The sequence below is a fragment of the Scyliorhinus canicula genome, chromosome 11, assembly GCF_902713615.1.
Source record: "Scyliorhinus canicula chromosome 11, sScyCan1.1, whole genome shotgun sequence".
NCBI lineage: Eukaryota > Metazoa > Chordata > Chondrichthyes > Carcharhiniformes > Scyliorhinidae > Scyliorhinus > Scyliorhinus canicula.
The window spans coordinates 22,625,192-22,652,383 of NC_052156.1; the positions used below are offsets into that span (position 1 = coordinate 22,625,192).

At 43.8% G+C, this 27,192-nt stretch overlaps 1 protein-coding gene across 2 annotated transcripts in view; it reads right to left on the reverse strand.

The window, feature by feature from the left end:
• Positions 1-26,935, reverse strand: part of si:dkey-32e6.3 — a 63,392-nt gene extending 36,457 nt beyond the window's left edge. For both annotated transcript variants that reach the window (XM_038812523.1, XM_038812522.1), the window contains exons 1-5: positions 26,829-26,935; positions 23,912-24,315; positions 9,601-9,986; positions 6,197-6,357; positions 4,823-4,955 (exon numbers count right to left, since the gene is read on the reverse strand). In XM_038812523.1, the coding sequence (XP_038668451.1) occupies positions 4,823-4,955; positions 6,197-6,357; positions 9,601-9,986; positions 23,912-24,197 (966 nt within the window). In that variant the 5' untranslated portion in view covers positions 24,198-24,315; positions 26,829-26,935. The remainder of the gene's footprint in view (positions 1-4,822; positions 4,956-6,196; positions 6,358-9,600; positions 9,987-23,911; positions 24,316-26,828) is intronic.
• Between the last annotated feature and the right edge of the window lie 257 nt (positions 26,936-27,192).

Consider the following 27,192-nt stretch of genomic DNA (forward strand, 5'->3'; position numbering starts at 1 on the left):
ATAGAGGTCAGGAGCACAGATTTGACTTCGCAGGAGGGTGCCAGTGTTCAGGTAGGTGGTTTGAAGTGTGTCTACTTCAATGCCAGGAGTATACGAAATAAGGTTGGGGAACTGGCAGCATGGGTTGGTACCTGGGACTTCGATGTTGTGGCCATTTCAGAGACATGGATAGAGCAGGGGCAGGAATGGTTGTTGCAGGTTCCGGGGTTTAGGTGTTTTAGTAAGCTCAGAGAAGGGGGCAAAAGAGGGGGAGGTGTGGCGCTGCTAGTCAAGGACAGTATTACGGTGGCGGAAAGGATGCTAGATGGGGACTCTTCTGAGGTAGTATGGGCTGAGGTTAGAAACAGGAAAGGAGGTGTCACCCTGTTGGGAGTTTTCTATAGGCCACCTAATAGTTCTAGGGATGTAGAGGAAAGGATGGCGAAGATGATTCTGGAAAAGAGCGAAAGTAACAGGGTAGTTGTTATGGGAGACTTTAACTTTCCAAATATTGACTGGAAAAGATATAGTTCGAGTACATTAGATGGGTCGTTCTTTGTACAATGTGTGCAGGAGGGTTTCCTGACACAATATGTTGACAGGCCAACAAGAGGCGAGGCCACATTGGATTTGGTTTTGGGTAATGAACCAGGCCAGGTGTTAGATCTGGAGGTAGGTGAGCACTTTGGAAACAGTGACCACAATTCGGTGACCTTTACGTTAGTGATGGAAAGTGATAAGTATACCCCGCAGGGCAAGAGTTATAGCTGGGGGAAGGGCAATTATGATGCCATTAGACATGACTTAGGATGTGTTGGTTGGCAAAGTAGGCTGCAAGGGTTGGGCACACTGGATATGTGGAGCTTGTTCAAGGAACAGCTATTGCATGTTCTTGATAAGTACGTACCAGTCAGGCAGGGAGGAAGGGGTCGAGCGAGGGAACCGTGGTTTACCAAAGAAGTGGAATCTCTTGTTAAGAGGAAGAAGGAGGCCTATGTGAAGATGAGGCATGAAGTTTCAGTTGGGGCGCTTGATAGTTACAAGGAAGCGAGGAAGGATCTAAAGAGAGAGCTGAGACGAGCAAGGAGGGGACATGAGAAGTCTTTGGCAGGTAGGATCAAGGAAAACCCAAAAGCTTTCTATAGGTATGTCAGGAATAAAAGAATGACTAGGGTAAGAGTAGGGCCAGTCAAGGACAGTGGTGGGAAGTTGTGTGTGGAGGCTCAGGAGATAAGCGAGATACTAAATGAATACTTTTCGTCAGTATTCACTCAAGAAAAAGATAATATTGTGGAGGAGAATGCTGAGACCCAGGCTATTAGAATAGATGGCATTGAGGTGCGTAGGGAAGAAGTGTTGGCAATTCTGGACAAGGTGAAAATAGATAAGTCCTCGGGGCCGGATGGGATTTATCCTAGGATTCTCTGGGAAGCCAGGGAAGAGATTGCTGAGCCTTTGGCTTTGATTTTTAGGTCATCATTGGCTACAGGAATAGTGCCAGAGGACTGGAGGATAGCAAATGTGGTCCCTTTGTTCAAGAAGGGGAGTAGAGATAACCCCGGTAACTATAGGCCGGTGAGCCTAACGTCTGTGGTGGGTAAGGTCTTGGAGAAGATTATAAAAGATACGATTTATAATCATCTAGATAGGAATAATATGATTAGGGATAGTCAGCATGGTTTTGTGAAGGGTAGGTCATGCCTCACAAACCTTATCGAGTTCTTTGAGAAGGTGACTGAACAGGTAGACGAGGGTAGAGCAGTTGATGTGGTGTATATGGATTTCAGTAAAGCGTTTGATAAGGTTCCCCACGGTCGGCTATTGCAGAAAATACGGAGGCTGGAGATTGAGGGTGATTTAGAGATGTGGATCAGAAATTGGCTAGTTGAAAGAAGACAGAGAGTGGTAGTTGATGGGAAATGTTCAGAATGGAGTTCAGTTACGAGTGGCGTACCACAAGGATCTGTTCTGGGGCCGTTGCTGTTTGTCATTTTTATAAATGACCTAGAGGAGGGCGCAGAAGGATGGGTGAGTAAATTTGCAGACGACACTAAAGTCGGTGGAGTTGTAGACAGTGCGGAAGGATGTTGCAGGTTACAGAGGGACATAGATAAGCTGCAGACCTGGGCTGAGAGGTGGCAAATGGAGTTTAATGTGGAGAAGTGTGAGGTGATTCACTTTGGAAAGAATAACAGGAATGCGGAATATTTGGCTAATGGTAAAATTCTTGGTAGTGTGGATGAGCAGAGGGATCTCGGTGTCCATGTACATAGATCCCTGAAAGTTGCCACCCAGGTTGATAGGGTTGTGAAGAAGGCCTATGGTGTGTTGGTCTTTATTGGTAGAGGGATTGAGTTCCGGAGCCATGAGGTCATGTTGCAGTTGTACAAAACTCTAGTACGGCCGCATTTGGAGTATTGCGTACAGTTCTGGTCCCCTCATTATAGGAAGGACGTGGAAGCTTTGGAACGGGTGCAGAGGAGATTTACCAGGATGTTGCCTGGTATGGAGGGAAAATCTTATGAGGAAAGGCTGATGGACTTGAGGTTGTTTTCGTTAGAGAGAAGAAGGTTAAGAGGTGACTTAATAGAGGCATACAAAATGATCAGAGGGTTAGATAGGGTGGACAGCGAGAGCCTTCTCCCGCGGATGGAGGTGGCTAGCACGAGGGGACATAGCCTTAAATTGAGGGGTAATAGATATAGGACAGAGGTCAGAGGTGGGTTTTTTTACGCAAAGAGTGGTGTGGCCGTGGAATGCCCTACCTGCAACAGTAGTGAACTCGCCAACATTGAGGGCATTTAAAAATTTATTGGATAAGCATATGGATGATAAGGGCATAGTGTAGGTTAGATGGCCTTTAGTTTTTTTTCCATGTCGGTGCAACATCGAGGGCCGAAGGGCCTGTACTGCGCTGTATCGTTCTATGTTCTATGTTCTATTACAGATCCCGAAGTGTTTCATAGAGATGAAGGGAAATACATAACAAGCGTTTGGTGGTTAGGAGAGGTGACTGAAAGTTTAGTTAAAAGGTACTGCTTTTGAAATAGCTTTTAACGGTGGAGAGAGTTAGAAAGAGAAAAGGACCTTGATAGCTGTGGTTCTGCAATTGATAGCAAGGTTAGAGTGGCACCAAAGAATATGTAGAGCTCAAGGTGCTGCACCGGGCCCACATGACTGGGACGAGGATGAGTAGGTTCTTTGGGGGTGAGGACAGGTGTGTCAGGTGCTCGGGGAGTCCAGCGAACCATGCCCATATGTTCTGGGCATGCCCGGCACTGGAGGAGTTCTGGAAGGGGGTGGCGAGGACGGTGTCGAGGGTGGTGGGATCCAGGGTCAAGCCAGGATGGGGACTCGCGATTTTTGGGGTTGGGGTGGAGCCGGGAGTGCAGGAGGCGAAAGAGGCCGGTGTGCTGGCCTTTGCGTCCCTAGTAGCCCGGCGAAGGATCTTGCTACAATGGAAGGATGCGAGGCCCCCAAGCGTGGAGACCTGGATCAATGACATAGCGGGTTTCATTAAGTTAGAGAAGGTCAAATTCGCCCTGAGAGGGTCGGTACAAGGGTTCTTTAGGCGGTGGCAGCCTTTTCTCGACTTTCTGGCTCAACGATAGGGTACGGGGACAGCAGCAGCAGCAACCCGGGGAGGGAAAAGGGGAGGGAAAAGGGGGGGGCCGACAATGACTATGTTTGTTTATTTAATTTTAATATTTTTTAAGTTCTTTTGTTGTTCATTAGGGTTGGGGGGGTGGGGGGATGTGATACATGCGCCGATACGGTCTGGGGGTGTCACAGTTATTATGGGTTATTTTGTTGCATTTCATTGTTTGTCGTTATGTTTTATATTTTCTGTAAAAAATTCCAATAAAAATTATATTAAAAAAAAAAAAGAATATGTAGAGCTGGAGAACAGAGTCAGGTGAAGTGGATTATCCTAAAGGTATGTTGCTGAAAGAAAAGAGGGGGAGTGGGGAGAAAACAGGGCATGAGACTCAAGAGGTGGAAGAAGATGTAGGGCAGTGATAGATGATCGATACAAGGACAGCTAATATGTGGACATAAACCCTGTAAAATTACATCTACTGGTTGGAGAGCGATAAGCAAGGAAGTCAAAGCAGGAATTTGATGAGTGAAGATTGCCAATTTGGTAGTCAGTGTGGTTGTGGTAAATGCAGTGGCTCGTACAAGGAAGCAATTTTAGAGATGTTCAGAGGCAGTGAGGAAGTCATCAGAATCCAGGGTCAACTTGGAATGTTGGAGTAATCCGATTGAAGGAACTGTGACAAAGCATTGTTGGAGGGAGACATGATGAGCAGAGAGAGTAGAGATGTTCCATAGGGGCAGCACGTGGTGCAGTGGTTAGCACTGGGACGTTCCCTAGAGCAGATTACTGATGGAATCTTGCAGCACTGGTAAATGTCTAACAGAAGCATCAGCAAAAGCAAAGTAATGAGTCATTAAATACCATGGGGTGCAAGGAGATTTAGGCAGCTGAAATTATTTGGTCCACTGCTTAATGACAGGCGAGGGAATGTTCTCAGGCCAGACACAAATCAACAGTAACACCACAAGGAAAACTATTGAAAGAAAACAGCAGTACAACCATGGATTCCCCCCAGCTCCCAGAAGGCAGCCACTGAATCAAATAGGAACTGCATCTGAAGAAGGTTATTGATCACAACAGTTCCAGCAGCACATTGGCAAAGTGTGTGAAATCTACAGAGAAACCATGCACGTTATGTGGTCACCATTTTTGGTTCCAGAATTTGTCAGTCAGCTGCGGGATCCAATCATTAGTATACATTCTACTTTACTCATTCTAAATTAATTCTGAGTAGTGTTGTACCTGTGGATGAACGATGCTCTCAGCATCATTCAGACGGATATTGTCATCTATAAAGATATGCTGTATTTCAGTTTCAGAAGGATCAATCCAAAATGGTTTACCACCATGATTTGAGAAGTTATTTCGAGCCCACCTGAAAAAAAATAAGGGACATAGAAAAGCATTAGACTTCTATCAGAATCAATGAATAATATTCTGATACTTGGGTCATGCACCTGCTTAAGCACGCTAAATAAATGGAAACCTAGTCACAGCTAGGAGGTTTGGTATTAAATGACCGGAAAGCATCATCACCATTTTCTAGTAATAGCAAAATTGTTAACATGGTCACGATACTAAGATTTTTTTTAATGAATGGAAAACTGTAGAAGTCATTCTCATTTTTTTTTATAAATCGGGAAGTTAAAATTTGAGTCCATTATTTGGAATCCTGACATACAAAATAGGCTGGCTTCAAAGTCAAGAGGTTGCGAGAGAGTGTCATGACTCCTCCACGTTCCCCACACTGGCTCTGCCACGGACCTAAACCACATTATGCTTGACATTTTACACTAGGTCTTTTCCTCAGGTTCAGCATCACAGACTGTTCTTGAAAACAATCCTCTCTCCCATCATACTTTACTTGCTCAATACCTCGGTAAGTGTTCTAACCACACAGACTGAACAGAAAACATTGTCTTAGTATTTAAATTAATATATTGCATGCTACCATGTGGCTTTCATATCTTTAAGACAGGCGGAAGAATAAACATCATAAACCAGTGAATTAACCTCTAAACTAACTACTAGGCAGGTTTGCTGAACAGTAAACAAATAAATGAGTGATATTAACTTTTAATGATATAATTTACATTTTGGAACATTAAACAACAAAAGCACTTTTCCCCTACTGGAAACTGGTATAAAAGATGGGCAACGAATCCCTCTCTGACCCATTTCCTGCTCAGCATGAACAGTTAAAATCAACCACAATTTTTGGATGATCACCAATGCTGGGTAAGGGATGCACTGCAATGATTCACTGAGTGATATAGAAGCAACAGCATTGAACCAGAGAAGAGAGCTACAGCAGATGCAATTTGTAATTGTTATTATTTCGCATTTCATTCTTTTGATTTTGTAAAAAGCTAATTATACTAAAAATATTGGTCAGCATTCTCCGTCCCGTCGCACCCTTTTTCTGGTGTGGTGTGCCCCCCGCCGGCAGAGAGATTCTCGTCCTGGCAGCCGACCAATGGGGTTTCCCATTGTGGACATTCCCACGCTGTCAGGAAATCCACGAGCATGAGTGCGTTGCTGGCGAAACGGAGGATCCTGCTGACGGAGAATCCAGCTCATTAAATCTGCAGTGGATAATTAACTTCCAAGACTCACCAGTCAAAATGATCCTGAAAACCGACAATTCCTTCCAATGAAGAGAAGTAATGATATACAGCTCTAGGGCTTGACTGTGTAGAAATCCGCTCAGATCCCAAGGTCAGCACAACATTCTTTTTGTTACAACGAATTTTACCTGGGGATATTCTCAATGGAAACTGTTGGAAAAAATAAGGGCAACAGTTGGTAATTAATGTTTTACTGAAGCCTGACACCCGAGACTAGAAGAATTCAGGGTTTGCGGCCGTCTCAAAAATCGAATTGTATCTTTACATTCACATCAAATTGTTAACAAACCAAAAGGAAACAAACTAAAACAAAACCAGAAAATGCTAGAAACACACAGAGAATAAAAATGTTCTGCAGGGGCCACTTCGAAAAAAAGGATCCACATCAAAAATATTAACTTATCTGTTGTCACCACAAATGCTAACCGATTCACTGTTTTAGATAATAATAATCTTTATTGTCACAACTAGGCTTACATTAACACTGCAATTAAGTACTGTGAAAAGCCCCAAGTTTCCACATTCCGGCGCCTGTTCGGGTACAGAGGGAGAATTCACAATGTCCAAATTACCTAATAGCATGTCTCCCGGGACTTGTGGGAGGAAACTGGAACATCCACAGGAAACCCACGCAGACACAGAGAGAACATTCAGTCTCCGCACAGACAGTAACCCAAGCCGGGATTTGAACTTGGGACCCTGGCGGTGAAGCAACAGTGTTACCCACTGAGCTACCATACCGATATCCAGCATTATCTGTTTTTGTTTCATATTTATAGCTCCTGAAATACATAGAACATAGAACACTACAGCGCAGTACGGGCCCTTCGGCCCTCGATGTTGCGCCGACCTGTGAAACCATCTGAAGCCTATCTGACCTACACTATTCCATTTTCATCCATATGTCTATCCAGTGACCACTTAAATGCCCTTAAAGTTGGCGAGTCTACTACTGTTGCAGGCAGGGCGTTCCACACCCCTACTACTCTCTGAGTAAAGAAACTGCCTCTGACATCTGTCCTATATCTCTCACCCCTCAATTTAAAGCTATGTCCCCTCGTGTTGGTCATCACCATCCGAGGAAAAAGACTCTCACTATCCACCCTATCTAACCCTCTGACTATCTTATATGTCTCTATTAAGTCACCTCTCAGCCTTCTCCTCTCTAACGAAAACAACCTCAATTCCCTGAGCCTTTCCTCGTAAGACCTTCCCTCCATACCAGGCAACATCCTAGTAAATCTCCTCTGAACCCTTTCCAAAGCTTCCACATCCTTCCTATAATGTGGTGACCAGAACTGCACGCAGTACTCCAGGTGCGGCCGCACCAGAGTTATGTACAGCTGCAGCATGACCTTGTGGTTCCGAAACTCAATCCCCCTGCTTATAAAGGCTAGCACACCATATGCCTTCTTAACAGCCCTATTAACCTGGGTGGCAACTTTCAGGGATTTATGTACCTGGATGCCGAGATCTCTCTGTTCATCTACACTACCAAGAATCTTGCCATTAGCCCAGTACTCTGCATTCCTGTTACTCCTTCCAAAGTGAACCACCTCACTTTTCCGCATTAAACTCCATCTGCCACCTCTCAGCCCAGCTCTGCAGCTTATCTATGTCCCTCTGTATCCTATAACATCCTTCAGCACTATCCACAACTCCACTGACCTTCGTGTCATCTGCAAATTTACTAACCCATCCTTCTACACCCTCTTCCAAGTCATTTATAAAAATGACAAACAGCAGTGGCCCCAAAACAGATCCTTGCGGTACACCACTAGTAACTGAACTCCAGGATGAACATTTGCCATCAACCACCACCCTCTGTCTTCTTTCAGCTAGCCAATTACCGATCCAAACCGCTAAATCACCTTCAATTCCATACTTCCTTATTTTCTGCAATAGCCTACCGTGGGGAACCTTATCAAACGCCTTACTGAATATTTATCTTTTCACTTGGAACAAACCAAGTTATTTATAATTGTTATGCAGTGTTTAAACACACACACACACATAGAATGATATGTTTTAACCTTTCAACAAAGTTATTAACTAAATCCGTTTTTCACTCTCCTTGACCAGTCACTAAGTTCCATTGTGCAAAACACACCAATTAAACCACCCACAGCAGGTATTTTCCAGTGTTCTTTCTGAGCCAACTACAATGAGATGCACGACAGCAGTATGAGTTGACTTGATTGGTGTAGTATTTTCCTCTCCCTCCTGGTAGTAAAGTATCTAGTTTCTGATCATTTTTCCCCAGATGGATGCCAAGACTTGAAACTCTAGGGGCGGAATTGAATGCCCCCCTCTCCGAGGTGAGTTTGAGGTGGGACAGGAGGGTGTAGAGTTGGAATCCCGCCACCTCCTGCCTCCTCTCAATTAAGTTTGGGGCAGTAAGGGTTTCGGACTGCCTTTCCACCTGGGTGCTAATTGTGGCCTTGAAGTGAGAAATTATTGCCCACTTAATAGCCTCATGCCACCACTACTGGTATTCAAACCAATGGGGTTTGCCACCAGTCTTAAGTGGGTGGTGGAGTCTCTCGTTCACATGCAACCTATGTCTAATTGAGGCACCCAGCTTTCGAAATGCGCGAGGTGAGGAAAATCCTGAGAGTCACCCCATGCCCTTCCCTCCAATTCCTCTGCCCCCCAATCCCTTGCCAGCAAGGCACTCCGTGCGACGCACCGTCATTTACCTTTCTTCAGAGGTCCAAAGATGAACTCTGGTGCAGACCCAAGAGTATTAATGGCAGCAGCCACTACTCCGAAGTTGTGCTACTGGTAATGGAGAGCTGCCTGCCTCTCAGGGGAAGAGTTTTTGCTCTTCTAGGGAAAGCACAGGGATTAAATATTCCCGATGGAACCAGTCACTTCGGTCCCTGCTGCCAATTCGGGACTTTAATTTCCTTGGGGTTCTTAGAGATTGGGTTGGCAGGGGTGCTGCTAGTTTTGGTGGTGGACTTCAAGCCTCCCCTGTCACTTTCGTTAAATTTCACCCCAGATGTGGAAATTCATGTTTTTTTGGTTCAGGAAAATATCAGGAATGAATAGGAACTATAGTTTTATTGGGCCACTATTTTAGAAATTTTGATTCTCTGTAACTGCAAATATTCCTAGCTGTAATATCTAATTCAATCCATACAAATTATTACATTTGATATGTGCTGGTGAATTTGAAAAGAGGAAACTTAGCTACTTGCGTGTTATGCTGCACATTCAATTAACAGTACATCTGGTATTTCAGGGAGACTATGGTATCCCCCATTGATATAATAAATGGATTTTAATCAATTTTTGCATTGGGATTAGCTAGTGTGTAAATATTGTATTGAACAAACTTTGATGCAGATTCACTAAGCTTATGCATTTATTTGATTGAACATCACTTACGTGTTTCATTTGAAGATGTTGATACTGAGGATGTTGACCTGACAGGGTTACCTGGATGGTTTTTAAAGTTCTAGACAAATCCGACCCAAATGTTCGAAGTATTATAGCAAATTCTCTGCCTTGTGATGATAAACAATCAATCAACTCAAAGAAAGATGGCAGGATCCGATGGTACTTTTTTCCATCTTCATCGGTTATGGACAGAAGTTCATTTGGGGGATCCTGCCACTCTACTGTCTGTAGGTGGTCAGTGAAAATCTTTTTAAAGAGGGAACCATCACTCGTCTCCGTAAAATCCAGCGGCTTCCCGAACTGCGAATAATAGCTCACCGCACCATCACAGGGTGGGTTCAACGAAGGTACATTACTCAGCCATTCCCACTGTCCTGAAACAAAATTTGCAACAGTTTAACCCATATCACAGTGCCAGAGATACTGAAAAAAAGCTCTAATTTAGCAAGGGAGCATTTTCATCACCTACAACAGGCAAAAGATTGTAAAGGTTCACAGGAAGTAGCCCAACATAGAACATACAGTGCAGAAGGAGGCCATTCGGCCCATCGAGTCTGCACCGACCACTTAAGCCCTCACTTCCACCCTATCCCCGTAACCCAATAACCCCTCCTAACCATTTTGGTCACTAAGGGCAATTTATCATGGCCAATCTGCCTAACCTGCACGTCTCTGGAATGTGGGAGGAAACCGGAGCACCCGGAGGAAACCCACGCAGACATGGGGAGAACGTGCAGACTCTGCACCAACAGTGATCCAGCGGGGAATTGAACCTGGGACCCTGGCGCTGTGAAGCCACAGTTGTGCTACCATGCTGCCCACTGTAACGTGCAACACTGTTGCTTCTAAAGTTTAGTTGTCATCTATTTTAAAAATAGCTGGAATAAAAACGTAACGAGTATTCACCAGCTGTCCTCTTTCTCCTTGTCTATCATACAAAGCCGTCTACTTTCCTCCTCATTGCCAGAAACCCTTTGGGCTCCCACAGCAGAGTTCAAATCGTATTTCTCCCGGCCTTGACCATCAACCTTCTATCTGCGCACTGCCACCAACCACTTTTCCTGTCATCCACCCATTCTTTTAATGCATCCCTTATCCGTTCACATCACCCAGTTTTTGCCAGCAGTAATTTCTTCAAATAAATATTTCCGTCTTCAATCTTACTGGCCCATCTATGGCCTCTCCTCCTACACATCCTTCTGCCTCTCATTTCTATCTAATGTCCTCATATGGCAACGACGCAGAGAAAAAGAGTGACAAAATGAGAGTTACAATTGTATATTCGGACTGTGAAAATAAACATATGTAACAAAATGGTGGTTTGATTAGTCACTTACAGCCTCTTCACTGCTTTTATCCCAAGATCCACAGCTCTAAACGCCAAAATGTTAGCGTTAAATATCAAGGGCGGGATTCTCACGAATCCCTGCGATGGCCCGACGCATAAAACGGCGCAGAACCACTCCGGCGTCGGGTCGACCGGAAGTTGCGGAATCCTCCGCACTTCCGGGGGCTAGGCCGGCGCCAGAGGGATTGCTGCCGAGCCAGCCGGCGGCGAAGGACCGGCGCGAGTTAGCACGTGCACTGAACCTCTGGCGTGGGGCTTCCCCCACGACCGCATCCCCCCGGCCCAGATCTCTTCCCCCCCCCCCCCCCCCCGGGGCCCACGGATCCCCCCACGCCCGCACCAGCCGGCCTACCATTCCAGGGCCCGCCGTGTGGGACCATATCCAATCCATGCTGGCGGGACTGACTAGAAGCCTTCGGCCACTCGGACCATCGGGGCCCGGAGAATTGCCGCGAGGGCCACTGCCAAAGGCCCCCGACCAGCGTGGCGTGATCCCCACCCCAGCCCGAAAACCGCCGCCGGAGAAAACGTCAGATCTCCGCAATTTTGAACTCAAGGATTACATCCATTTGTACCTGAAGAAGTTGTTTATTAACCAAGAGTGTAATTTAAAACCAAAATAGTTGGCAACGAGAAAATCAATCCAAAAAAATGTATAAAACAAAGCGCCCTTTCAAAGAATTTAATACAATTTTTATTTCTTTAGTAAGGCAGGCCATAAAAATCTCGCTGATGAGATCAAAATCATGCCACGCTCTAATGCACAGTAGCTTTTTTTCATTCAGCCCACAATTTTATTACCTTAGGTACTGCATTTTCCATTGGAATATTAGCACGCATATTCCACACTACCAGAACAAAATGGATTTTTAAGTAGGAATAGTGTTGACTTCACACATTTGAAAACAACAGGTAGCTAAGTATCTAGGTACAAAATTGCATGGGTTGTATCCCGTGTCAGCTAAATGAAAATCTGCACAATATTTTTTAATTATAGAAACCAACTAGATTAAGGTATCCCATTCTAATGTGTGACTAAAATTTAAGGCAGAGAGACAGAGTTCAAGATTTATCAAGTTAAATAATTTTGGAATAATAGATTTTCATTTTGATGCCTGCGCTGTTAAAAATCAAATATTCATCATATACTCCATAATATGTTTCCCAACTGGCTGTGTGAACGAAGAGGGTGCCTGATAGGTAAAAAAATCTTTTGAACTGCATATAAGTGATCATTTTCCTCTTATGTGATATAAAGCTGCCCCCTATTGGCCACATTTAAATCTTTCCCTGTTGCTGATAACACCGAATTATATACTCCATCATGAGAAAGAGGCTGTTCTAAAAAGTATTGCACAATTTTACCTTCTCTCTGCTGAACCGTGTTGACCTAATCCAGTTTGAAAGTTTTTGTCAAGTTTACATTGGACCTTAACTTTTGTCAACTGCAAAAACTATTCCAAATTAGCCAGCTACACTTATCAAGCGGCCTTGAGCTTGATAAGTCACCCATTTAAGGAATTTCACCTTCAAAAATAAAAGGGTAGATGGGCATACGTGAGTGATGATCTTTGGGTAAATGAGAGGTGCCCATGAAAACATAGCCCATGGTGAAAACATAGCCCATGGTCTTCAAATTTAATGTTATGACTCCAGTACTAATAAAGATTAAACTTAAAGGATTTCCCTGTCCAATCAGCACAATGGAGGTGAATGACCATCAGTTAATATTCCCATTCTAGGCCAGATTACTCACTCACATGATTAACAAAAGATAGGTTTCTGCCATTCTCAAAAAGGTGACATCAGTACTTATTTTCAAACAAAATATTTCAAAGCAACTGAATTGAGAGAAATTTATCAGAATGCCTTCAAGATTGATTTTAATTATTTTTAGTTAGGAGCAGCATGGTGGCACAGTGGATTAGCCCTGTTGCCTCATGGCACCGAGGTCCCAGGTTCGATCCCGGCTCTGGGTCACTGTTCATGTGGAGTTTGCACATTCTCCCGTGTTTGCGTGGGTTTCGCCCCCACAACCCAAAAGATGTGCAGAGTAGGTGAACTGGCCACGCTAAATTGCCCCTCAATTGAAAAAAAAATGAGGCAGCACGGTGGCCTAGTGGTTAGCACAACCGCCTCATGGCGCTGAGGTCCCAGGTTCGATCCCGGCTCTGGGTCACTGTCCGTGTGGAGTTTGCACATTCTCCCCGTGTCTGCGTGGGTTTCGCCCCCACAACCCAAAAATGTGCAGAGTAGGTGGATTGGCCATGCTAAATTGCCCCTTAATTGGAAAAAATAATTGGGTAATCTAAATTTTTTTTTAAATTGAAAAAAAAATGAATTGGGTACTCTAAATTTATAAAAAAAACACTTCTCACAAAATTCTGTGCAAGGAACAAGGAAATGGTTCCTATATACGTCCTCACTTATTGCAACAGAGATTTATTGTGATACAACATAAATAAATCACAGGAGGCTAATAGGTCGAAATAAGTGGAGAACATGTCCTCTTACCGATTAAGACAAGGGGTCAGAGGAAAGGGTTACACACACAAACTATTAGAAAAATGAAGGCACACAGTATTGGAGGCAACCATTTGGCAGGAGTAGATAATTTGTTAGGAGGCAGAGAATAGGGCTAATAGCTACATACTAGGATTGGGAAGATGCAACAAATAGTGTCACCAGAGATCTGTACTGGGGTCTCAGCATTTCATTATATTTATAAATACATTGAAAAGGGAATGGAGAGAGAGACCTCCAAGTTTGCTAATGAGACTCTGTTGGGTGGCACAGTAAGTAATGCAAATGGGTGCAAATACAATATTGTCCACTTTAGACCAGAGTATTTTCTAAATGGCGAGGAACTGTGAACTGTTGGTGATCAGAGATTTGGGGAATAAAGTACAGAAAACTCTGAAAACCAGTGGACAGGCACAATAAATAATTTCCAACGGCCATAGAATGATAACCTGCATCTCAAGGGTTCTGGAATACAAAAGAGTAGAAAAGATTCTAAAGTTGTCTAAAGTTCTGAGTAGAATGCATCTGGAGTACTGCACCAGATCCGGAGACTATACTTCACAGAATACACTGGCCATGAACTGAATGCAGCACAAATTTCATCAAATGAAATCAGAGCTGAAAGGGTTACATTGGAAGGAATGGTTGCAGACACTGAGCTTGAATTACCGAGAGCTCAGAAGATTAATTAAGAGGTGGTACGATGCTAAAATAATTAAATAGAGTAAATATGGAGAAATACTGTTTCCTCTAGTGGGGGAATCAAGTACAAAAGCACATAAACTTCAAAATCCAAAACTAGGCAGTTTAGGGATGATATCAGGAAGCAACTTTTCACACAAAGGAACTATCTGCCTCAAAATGTTCTTCATTTCAAAACTGAAACCGATTTGCTTTTATGCCACAAGTGTATTGTGGGATGTGCAACCAAGTCAGGGAAAAGGATCAGCATGATTAGAGGGACAGGCTCAAGGGCTGACTGGCCCTACTCAAAGAACAATACAGCACAAGAACAGTCCTTTGGCACTCAAAGCCTGCGCCGACCATGGTACCTGCCTAAACTAAAACAATGTGCACTTACGTAGTCCGTATCCTTCCAGTCCCACCCTATTCATATTTGACTAGATGTCCCTTAAATGCCGCAATCGTACCTGCTCCCACCACCTCCCCAAGCAGTGAGTTCCATGTATTTACCACTCTCAGTGTAAAATTCTTGCCTCGCACATTTCCCCATGCACTTTAAACCTTTGTCCTCCAGTACTTGACTCTCCTACCCTAGAAAAGAGCATCCGACTATCCACTCTGTCCATGCCACTCATAATCTTATCGACCTCTTATCAGGTCGCCTCTCAACTTCCGTTCTTACAGTGAGAACAGACCGAGTTTATCTAACTTCTCCTCATAGCTAATGTCCTCATACCAGGCAACATCCTAATAAACAGCTTCTGTACCCTCGCCAAAGCTTCCACATCCTTCTGATGGTGTGGCAACCAGAATTGTACACAATATTCCAAATGAGGCCTAACCAAGGTCCTGTACAACTGCAACATGACTTGGCAATTTTTATATTCAATGTCCCGACCAATGAAGGCCAGCATGTCGTATGCCTTCTTCACCAACCTTATCCACATGCGTTGCCACTTTCAGTGATCAGTGGACATGCACGCCCAGATCTCTCTGCCTATCAGTACTCGCAAGAGTTCTACCATTTATTGCGTATTGGACCTTCCAAAGTGCATTACCTCACACTTGTCCGAATTAAACTCCATCTTCCATTTCTCCGTCGAAGACTCCAATCAGTTTATATCTTGCTTTATCCTCTGACAATCCTTTTCACTATCCGCACCAATTTTTGTGTTGTCTGCAAACTTACTAATCAGACCAGCTACATTTTCTTCCAAATATCATTTATATACACAACGAATAACAAAGGCCCCAGAACTGATCCCTGTGGAATGCCACTTGTCACAGCCTTCTATTCAGAAAAGCACCCTTCTACTGCTATCTTCTGTCCCCAAGCTAGTTCTGTCTCCAACCTGCCTGCTCTCCTCTGATCCCATGTGACTTCACCTTTTGTACCAGTCTACCATGAGGCACCTTGTCAAAGGCTTTACTGAAATCTATGTATACAACATCTACTGCCTTTCCCTCATCTATCATCTTTGTCACTTCCTCGAAAACCTCGATCAAATTAGTGAGACACGACCTCCACTTCACAAAACCATGCTGTCCATCAGATCCCGCCTAATGCTGTTGTAATTAGCCTTCCCCCAGTCCAACACCTACACCCGAGGACCACTCTTGCCGTTTTCCAGAAGCAGCTTAAAACTTACATAATTATGATTATTGTTCCCGAAATGATCTCCGACTGAAAGTTCGATCACCTGACCAGGCTCATTTCCCAGCACCAGGTCTATATGAACCTTCCCGAGTTGGGCTATTTACATTTTGTTTCAACTTCTATGTCACTTCAATTTGAATTGTTGCTGCCTACATTATTGATTTACTGATGAACAATGCAATTAGCCACTCCTGGATTGTCAGTTAATCATGGGTAGGCAGTGGAGGTAATTGGACATCTACGTGTGCACACATGTGCATACTCTGTGTAACTCTTTTTAAAAAAAATTAATTCAACACATTGCCTCGGAATCAAAACTGATGCATCCCCAATCAGTCACTTTGTTAATCTCCCACTGCAGCTTCATTATTGCACATTTAAATTAAATCACCAAATTTTCTAGACAATATTTTGCTGCATACTTTGTGCCTGCTGCTCTTTCTCTATTTTAATGCAGTCAACTAATCTGACAAGCTTATAGCTACAAATGGGATCGGTGCCATGTGGAAGGCCTGTCTACAGTCCTGCCCTGCTACCCATAGTGGGCCATTCTGTCCCGTGCTGGCAGGAACATGTAAACGGTTGATATATATTAATTACAATACGAATAAAGGGCTGGACCCCCTTAAATGCCCCGCCCCCCCATCATTATGCTCTGACCTCCACAGCGGGAACTTCACCAGGGGGGCTTCGGTGCAAGTATTGAGAAGCATTGTTCTGGCACTCTGGACCCCAACAGGGATCAAAGTGGTCAGCCCATTGCTCATGTGCCACTGCCAGCTCAGGGGTTGATCCTGGAACCTTCCCCTGGGACGGGGTCCCGTGTCTGGACTGTCCCGCCCAGCCCTGGGCAACCTGAAAACCACTCTTGGCATGGTGATTTCTGGCAGCCCAATGTTCAAAATCATCATCCTGGTCTGACCTATTTAAACTTTTAAGTTACCCTTTCGCTCGGAACTGCTTTATTGTAGAAGAGATGAAGTAAAAGTACTTAGCTGCTTTGAATTGGCCAGCAACCCTCAATCAGGCCAAGAATATTTATAAACATTGCGGTTTGGATAAATGGAGGGTACTACAGATACATTCAAGCATGAAGGGAAGGATGTGAGGAAAGAGAAACCCATGTAGTTCAGTAAGGACAGGGGTGATGGATGAATGGAATTTGGAGTGAGTTAGGACATAAGCTTTGCTCTGGTTGGATGGAGGAAATGGTATTTCTTTCAGTTCGAAGTACTACAACAGGAGAGAGGCAACATCATTTCCCGTTGAACAAGATAAATGAGCGTGTCATTTTTTAAAAATCTGGAGAAAAATACTGGGTGTTACCCATTTATCTCAATAGACAAGGGTGGGGTGACAGCCTTCTCAACTCTATTTATAGGCTATGTTATATAAATTATGCTCAAAACATTTAACTTTTCTAAACTCATTCTTTTTTGCACATACCATCCTAATTTTGTGTTAAGCAGTTTAACGCAATCTTACGAGGCATTGCAAGCCAGGTAGATTACGGGAGCGGGGTCTCCCGGTTTCTATCGGTTGTGCAGCACTGTGGCGAGCTGCCTTCTGGACGCAGGGTGGCCATTAAATAGCGTCCTACAGCCGGGATTCTCCGTTCACCGCCACTAAGATTGGGAATCACGATCGGGCAGAGAATCACACGTCTGCCCAAAAATGGGATCGGTGCCAAGTGCAAGGCCTGTCCGCAGTCCTGCCCTGTCACCCATAGTGGGCCACTCTGTCCCGTGCCGGCAGGAACATGTAAACATCTGATATATATTAATTACAATGCGAATAAAGGGCTGAACTCCCTTAAATGCCCCACCTCCCCCATCATTTCTGACCTCCACAGCGGGAACTCCACCAGGGGGGCTTCGGTGCAAGTATTGAGAAGCACTGTTCTGGCGCTCTGGACCCCAACAGGGATCAAAGGGGTCAGCCCATTGCTCATGTGCCACAGCCAGTTAAGGGATTGACCCTGGAACCTTTCCCTGGGACGGGGTCCCGCCCAGCCCTGGGCAACCTGAAAACCACTCTTGGCATGATGATTTCAGGCAGCCCACTGTTCAAAATCATCATCCTGGTCTGACCTATTTAAACTTTTAAGTTACCCTTTCGCTCGGAACTGCTTTCTTATTGTAGAAGAGATGAAGTGAAAGTACTTATCTGCTTTAAATTGGCCAGCAACCCTCAATCAGACCAAGAATATTTATAAACATTGCGGTTTGGATAAATGGAGGGTATTACAGATGCATAGATGCATTCGCCTGAAGGAGCAGTGCTCCGAAAGCTAGTGTTTGAAACAAACCTGTTGGACTTTAACCTGGTGTTGTAAGGCTTCTTACTAGATGCATTCAAGCATGAAGGGAAAGATGTGAGGAAAGGTAAATCCATGTGGGTCAGTAAGGACAGGAAGATGTGAGGAAAGGGAAATCCACGTGGGTCAGTAAGGACTGGGGTGATGGATGAATAGGATTTGGAGTGAGTTAGGACATATAATGGAAACAAATTATGTTCAAAACATTTAACTTTTCTAAACTCTTCATTCTTTTTTGCACATACCACCCTAATTGTTTGTTAAGCAATTTACTACGTTAAGCTGTATAAATACAACCACTCAAGAAAATCTGCTTCTTTTTTGTCATTTGAATAGTTGTTTTTTTCCCCTCATGACAATTTTAATTGCTTTCAACAATCTGTTTAGCTTGTACAAAGCATGACAAATAGCCCCATTTTATTATTGTGCATATAGTTCATCCAGCTATGTTCTAGACTTTCTGGTTTAACAGTACATTGAACCAATTCTGAAGTTTGGGGCTTTTAAAGCTAGAATGTGATCCATCTTGTGTACAGCAGGTTACCCACTCTCTCCTCCTGGACAATGGCAGGAAAGGCGGCCAAGATAAGACTCCAGATAATCGGAAACCAGGTGGAGCCCTCAGGATGCGCTACGGGACCCCTTGGAAGTCCCAACATGATGACTCTGTGGGAATTGCCAATTGCCCAGAAAGACTGTACTTTCAGTGGGCAATTCCCCAGCTCCCTGGGACCCTACAAAAAAGTTGCTAACTCTGATCTAAAGTCGGAGACTTTGAACAGTTAGACAGATGTAAGACATAAAAAAGTTAGGCTAATTCCTGGATAATTACACAACAAGTCACACACTTGGCCACCCAGCTCCCCTCTCGACCGCCCGCCCTTCCATGCCCCCTCCCATCCGACACTTCCCTCCAACCTGACCTAACTTGGCCTCACTACCAGATTACCCATAATCCCAGAACGTGACCTCACAACCCTACCCACCTACCACCCTACCCAGCTGCCACCCTATACCCTTACCCATGTTACTCCATTACCCACTTTACCGGCTTACAATTTACCTTTTCTCTATAAACCTTTCAAAGTTACTTTGGCACAAAAACACGATAGCTGCTGCCATAAAAAAAAAGAGGGAATATGGCTTCTGCACAGGTTCTCCCCACTGCCCTCACAGAGGTTTCCTGTGTTGAGTGAGTTTGGAAGGAACGTCACCCAAAGACTGCCCAGAAAAATCAGAGGAAGATAAATGTGTATTTTGTTTTGTCTGCACAAAGTCAGAAATAAGGGTTCCAACCACGAACAGAAGATGCGGGCCTATCCATTATACGATTATGCATCATCAGACATTACACCCCCTCTTCCACTATTTGAAGGGAGCTTTCCTTGAGTTTTGGTTACACTTTCTGCAAAACCATGTTCATCTTTGGCTTCCTGGTATACAGGTCAAAGGATTGCCTCGTAGATACCTTCTTGGGGCTGGAAAAAAAGGCACATGCAGGTTCAGAATGTCTCCATTTGTCTGTGCACCTTTAAAGTGTTGGTAAGTGCTCCAGTGGTCATATAATAAAACTTTTCTATGACAGCGGGTACCACAGTGAGTCAAAAGGATAATCAACCAAAATTGAAGAATTCTGATTTAAATATGAAACAGATTGGATGGATTGGTCATTGTTCATAAATGTAGCAATTTGTCATTTTAAATGGAATAAACTACCCAATATTTTTTTTTTTAAATTTAGCGTACCAATTAATTTTTTCCAATTAAGGGGCAATTTAGCGTGGCCAATCCACCTAGCCTGCACATCTTTGGGTTGTGGGGGTAAAACCCACGCAAACACAGGGAGAATGTGCAAACTCCACACAGACAGTGAGCCAGAGCTGGGATCAAACCTGGGACCTCGGCGCTGTGAGGCTTCAGGGCTAACCCACTGCGCCACTGTGCTGCCCAACTACCCAATGTTTAGTGTGACTCTCAATGACAGATGTAAAAAAAGGCTCCTCGGAAATTAGTTTTAGCAGCAAGCAGTGGTGGTGGGGCTATTAGAAGTCGCATGGGTTTTAATGCACAGTTATGAGCCTTGCGACTTAGGACCAGGTTAACGCAAGAGGATTGGGGCATTTCTGGGACAGTACTTTAGCTGTCACACATTGCACACTCTATAAATACAACTGTGCCACAACAGCATGTAATGGAGTGTTAACGATAAGAAGAAATCACCGGAAATAATTTGGAAATTTGTTACAAAAATAACAGTGGACAATAGGCTGTGTGTTTGTAGATTGATCAAGAACACTGCATGGTTGGTTGTACTTTTTTTATTTTTTATTTCCCTGGGTCCTAACATCACCTGTGTTAGCAACAAATTATAGGATTGGTCGTGAGTTACGTTAGTGCTCGGAGCATTATAGGTAAGACTAATGAGTTAAGAGCGTGGAATTGTGATACTGTTGCCATCACAGAGGTTGAGGGAGAGGCAAGATCAGCAACTCAACACAGAACCACGACGGTACAGAAAAGGAGCGTGTCTGCACCAACCCTCCGAAAGAGCTCCCCTCCTACGCCCATTCCCCACTCCCATCCCCACACATTGATCACAGCCAATCCACTCACCTGCACATCCTTGAACAATCAGGGCAATTTACCATGGCCAATCCACTGCGCTGAGAGGCCGCAGCGTTAACCACCGTGCCACCGAGGTATAGGATCTTCAGGCAACAAAGGGGATGGTGTAAAAGGGGTGGTGTTGTATTACTGATAAAGGAGTCAGTTATCGCAGTAAGGAGGGATGATATCTTGGAAGGATCTTCAAATGAGGCTTGTGGCTAAAGTGCAGGAATAACAAGGGGACAGTCATATTGTTGGGAGTGTATTACAGGCCCCAAATAGTCAGCGGGTATTGGAGGAGTAGATATGTTGACAATTCACTGAGGTGTGTAAAAATAATAGGGTAATTATAATAGGGGATTTCAGCTTCCACAACATTAATTGGAATAATCATAGCGTTCAGAGGAGGCGGATGTCTTAAAATGTATTCAAGAAAGCTTTTTATGTCACCATATAGAAGGTTCAACAAGGGACAGCGCGGTGCTGGATCTAATTCTGGGGAACAAAGTGATAGTGAGGGAGCATTATAGTGATAGCAACCACAACACAGTATGACTTAAATTTGTTATGGAAAAGGAAAAAAAGATGGACTGCAAAAAGTGATTTTGGATTGGGAAAACCCAGATTTTGTTCAAATAAGGCAGGATCTGGCCAAATAGACCACAAACAGCTTGTTGTGGGAAAAGAGGTTGGGGGTGTCCAAAGAGGAAATGGGGAGAGTACAGGCCCAACATTCCCTTTAGGGTGAAACGTCAAGAGCCACACACCCAGAGAACCCTGGAAGTCTAGAAATATTCAGGATTGGATAAGAAAGAAAGAGAGGCTTTTAGCAGGTACAAAGGGAGCAAATCAGCTGAGGCCTTAACAGAATATAGAAAGGGCGGGGGAAGGGGGGAAAAAAGAGGGGTTATGGAAAAGCACTGGCGGTAAGATTAGTGAGGATCTCAAGATATTCTATAAATATATTATGGGGAAGAGGATAACCAGAGAAAGAGTATGGCCCATTAGGGACCATGGGGGCAATCGGTGTGTGGAACCAGAGGACATTGATAGGGTGTGAAACAAACACTGCACATCTGTCTTCATTTGGGATGGGGATGTAGATAGAGTTCAGGAGAGGGACTGTGAGTTCTTGAACAGTTTAACATAGGAAGTGAGGAGGTATTGGAGATTTTGGCAGTTTTAGAAGTGAAAAGAAAAATCGCCAGGTCCAGATGAGTTGTATCCCAGGCTTCTGTGGCAGGCAAGGGAGGAAATTGTAGGGACACTGACCCAAACGTTTGATTCCTCCCTAGCCAGAGGACAGTTAATGTAGTTCCACTTTTCAAGAAGGGTGGTAGAGATAAACCAGGGAATTACATACCAGCGAGTCTCATGTCAGTGCTACGGAAACTGTTGGAAAAAATTCTGAAGGAGAAAATTAATCTCCACTTGGAGACAGAAGGTTTGATCAGGGACAGTCAGCATGGCTTTGTTACATCTAACAAATTTGATTGAATTTTTTGAGGACGTGATCAGATGTGCAGCGGAGGGTAGTGCAATTGATGTAGTTTATATGGATTTCAGCAAAGCCTTCAACAAGATCCCACATGGGATACTGATTGAAAAAAAAAGATAAAAGCTCATGGGATGCGCCTAGGTAGGGTGCTCCTTCCGAGGACTGGTGCAGACTCAATGGGCCAAATGGCCTCCTTCTGCACTGAAGGGATTCTTTGAATCTTTGACCCGCCTGGTAATTCTTCAGAATCCAAGGATTTTGTGAAAATTACAACCAGTACCTCTGTAGCTACTTCTTTTAGATTCCTAGGATGCAAGCCATCAGGGCCAAGGGACTTATCTGCTAATAGCCACATGAGTTTGTTTAATACTACTTTTCTAGTGATGGTGATGGTATTCAATTCCTCCCACATATTCTTTAGTATTAATGGGATTTTCAAATATCTTCCACCTTAAATACTGATGCAAAATATCTGTTTAACTCTTCTGCCATTTCTTTGTTTCTCATAACTCCCCAGATTCATTTTCTGTGGGGCCCCATGTTCACTTTGACCATTCTCTTCCTTTTTATGCATTTAAAGAAGCTCCAATTGTCAGTTTTTATATTTCTCGCTAGTTTGCCCTCGTAATTTATTCTCAATCAAAAAAATAGTTCTGAGCTAGCAAGGATAGTGTAGCATATTTTGTTTCCGACTGTGTTACAATACAAAATTACATTGAATTTTAGTATTACAGAAATAGGCTATACAGCCCAATATAGCAACCCTGGTGGTTTATGCTCCATCTCAGCCTTCTCCCACCTTTCACCCTATTAACATACAACAAGGCACAGTAGCACAGTGGTTAGCACTGTTGCTTCACAGCACCAGGGACCCGGGTTAAATTCCTGGATTGGGTCACTGTCTGTGCGGAGTCTGCACCTTCTCCCCATGTCAGCGTGAGTTTCCTCCGGGTGTTCCAGTTTCCTCCCACAAGTCCTGAAAGACATGCTGTTAGATCAATTGGATATTTTGAATTCTCCCTCAGTGTACCCGAACAGGCGCCGTAGTGTGGCGACTGGGGGATTTTCACAGTAACATCTGTGTTAATGCAAGCCTACTTGTGACACTAATAAAGATTATTCTTTCCTCCCTCAGGTATTTCTCCTTAAATGCTATTTGCCTTGAACTCTCCATGTGATAGCAAGTTCCACTTTTTCATTCACTGAGGAAATACTGAAATTTACTGCAGTCATTATCAGTTTGTTCATTTATATTAAGCTCATCACAATGGTACCAATTGGACCAATTTTCAAAAATAGTCAAGAAGCATATGGAAATGTGCAAAATTTACATATTATGCTCATATCAAGCAGATGCATTGTTACAATCCCGAGTTATGCTAGTCATATGACTAGACACATGGAAGTAAAGGAAAACTCCCGAATATTGGCTACGATTACTTCATATAGCGAAAAGCTATAGCATAAACTTGTATAAGGAATTAGCATTTTACCTCAAGTTCTCTGTTAAGGGCTCCCTTACTTACCGTTGAAGTTATCTGGCGAAATACTATTTATCTATTTACTCCAGATTATTTTGTTGGATTGTTAACCTTGTCACCAAGTTAAAATTGCTTCCACAACCATAAGAAAATTTAATTGCCACTACGAAATAATGATTCTTACCTTCCTGGTTGATCCGGCCCCAGGTAACAGTGGTGAGAAAGGAACTGAGAGCTTTCCTGGGTCCTTGTCTAGTAACTGTGTCAGACAAGAGGACTGTGTTGTTTAAATCCAAGTGCACAATCAGTTTTGACCTTCTTCCATTTAAAGTTTTGGGAATCTTGGTGATAATTTGGTTTGAAACAGATTCCACACTTTCAGTATCTTGATCTGCATGAAGCAATGCCATTTGTGATTTAGATATTGAGTGCTGAGAGAAGTCAGTTATTTTAGCGCATTCCAAGTCCATTAATCTTTGCAGCTATTGCCACTATTTCAATTCCCTCTTTTATTGGTCACAAGGGATTTCTTTGTTAAATCCCTGGTTTCATTACTGTCCCAGGGATGGGCTGACTGGCTTCAAAGACCTATAGGGGAAAAAGATGAACATTCAATAATCATCAGTATGACTCCAATTAGATTATTTTAGCATTTTTAAATCTGTAAATATAGACTAAAATGAATGGCTGGCAGAGAGAATTATGAAATACAATTACAAATGATACACAGAAGAAAGTGAAATTACAGTAGATATATTAGGGTGGAAGGTAATTGAAACAGCCCATTTGTTCCTAAATGCACTTTAAAGGGTTTCCCCAGAGTGAAGTAAGTTTTATGTTTCCACTGTTTCCCAATGTGCATGGGTATAATTTTCTTTATGTAATAGGACTATTACAGATGGTGCATAATATTATGCCCTTCTCCTGCATGATTGGCTGATGTGTTGGAATTCCCAACTTCGATGAATGGCTTAGACCATAAGTCCTAGGAGCAGAATTAGGCCATTCGGCCCATCGAGTCTGCTCTGCCATTCAATCATGGCTGATATATTTCTCATCCCCATTCTCCTGCTTTCTCCCCATAATCCCTGATCCCATTATTAATCAAGAACCTATCTATCTCTGACTTAAAGACACTCAGTGACTTGGCCTCCACAGCCTTCTGCGGCAATGAGTTCCACAGATTGACCACCCTCTGACTGAAGAAATTCCTTCTCATATTGCTCAAGTCATGTTGCTACACTTGAACATAAATATTCCCTAAACTGCAGGCAAATAGTTACTAGAGTGACTATGTAGCTCATGGATTTTGCCACAGAATCCAATTGCATTTTACAGAACATTTTATTTTTGATTGTCTCCTGCTGATGCAAGTCCAAAAAGCTCAAGCACAGTTATGCAAAAGCTATGGCTTCAAAGATTAGGAGTTGAACATGAAACCCCACAGCTTCGCAGCAGAGCTTCATAATGCTATAAAATAGGCATGTGCCATAAATCCAAGCATGTTTGTTCCTTACAATTCCACCCAAAGCCACAGAATCAACTTTCACATATATGTTGATGACACTCGGCTCTGTCTGTCCACCAGTTTTCTTGACCCTTTCACTCTTGGGCTATCAAAGATTATAATAATAATAATAATCTTTATTATTGTCACAAGTAGGTTTACAATAACACTGCAATATTAGTCGCCACATTCCGGCGATTGTTTGGGCACTCTGAGGGAATTCAGAATGTTCAAGTTACTTAACAGCACGCCTTTCAGGGCTTGTGGGAGGAAACCGGAGCACCCAGAGGAAACCCATGTAGGCACGGGGAGAACGTGCAGACTGCGCACAGACAGTGACCCAAGCTGGGAATCGAACCTGGGACCCTGGTGCTGTGAAGCAACAGTGCTAACCACTGTGCTACCGTGCCGTCCATGTTTGTCCAACACCCGATTTTGGATTAGCCGGTGCTTGGGGCAGCACGATGGCACAGTGGTTAGCATTGGTGCCTCATAGCACCACGGCCCCGGGCTCAATTCAGACCTCCAGTGATTGGGTCGAGTTTGCACGTTCTCCCATGTCGGCATGGGTTTCCTCCAGGTGCTCCGGTTTCCTCCCACAGTCCAAACGTGCGCAAGTTAGGTGGATTGGTCATGCTACATTGCCCCCTAGTGTCAAAAGGTTAGGTGTAACGGGGATACGGTGGGGGAAAGTGCCTTGGTAGGGTGCTCTTTCAACGGGTTGGTGCTGACTCAATGGGCCAAATGGTCGTCTTCTGCACTGTAGGGATTCTATGATTCTTCCAGGTAAACATTGAGAACACCAAACCTTTAACTCCTGCCACAAAATAATACTTTTACCACTAACTATGTTTGCTGCCTGGCTATTAACATGGCAGAAATCTAACTATTCACAAAGTCAAAAGTCCTGCTTGACTCTGAGCGGTGCTGCCCACCCCCAAATTATCTCCATCATCTACCTCCACCTCTGTGACATGAACAGGCCCATCTCTAAATCAACCAATCTACCACTAAAATCCTCATTCAGGTCACCTCCAGACACAATTACGCCAATGTTCCGATGGCCAATGCCCTATCCCTCACCCACCCACCATGTTCAACAAACTTAAAACTTAGATCTCCCTGCACGTCAAAAGCCATAGTTTATTTTCATATCTACCTTAACTCATAATTTCACCTCCTCCAAAAAGAAAAAAATACCTGCCTCCACTCTCTCCTCGTTTAAAATCCAGCTTGGACCCTTCAAACAAGCTTTTGGTCACCCACCCCTTTTTTTAACCTTGGGGTCTGGTCCTTACCTCCCCGGGGCTTCTGCAAAACGCCTCAGGAAGTTTTTTTTTCCCTCAAGTGAAAAGTGTTATATAAAGTTGCTGCTGTTGTTTTGCAGCACTCTGGCCCCGTTGGTAATCTGGATTCAGGAGCAGTGACTCCGGGATGGGGGTAGAGGGAGGTTTATTCTGCTAATGATGGAAAGGCGCCGGTTCTCCTGACTCAACCGCAACTCCTCGAGTCTCCCGAGCCCCGGCCGGCGGGTTCCGGTCAAGGTCAAGAACCTGCTGATGACCAACACATATAAATATTTAAAATATTGTACCTGTGTTCATTGCGACGTGTTTCTAAGTGCACGGCACATGTTCATCCATCAGAGTCTATTCAACCGGCCGGCTTCTTCTCTAAGAATTGTGGGATACAGGAGGACCAGCAAACGGACTTGCCCAGTCTCAATGACAAGACAGGAAAAGCCACTGCCTTCAAATATATATCTCATTCTATTTATTTATAAGTCTTGCATTTAATGTCGACAGTACATCCAAAATAAATATGTTGACACTATATTTAATTTTTAAGTAAGTTTCTCTAACTTCTCAGAGTTTTACCATCTGGCTCTTTTTTATGTTTTGCTGGTACATTGGCTCGTTAACCTGCCCAGTCTCACTGACTGGAAAGAAAGAGCGCCT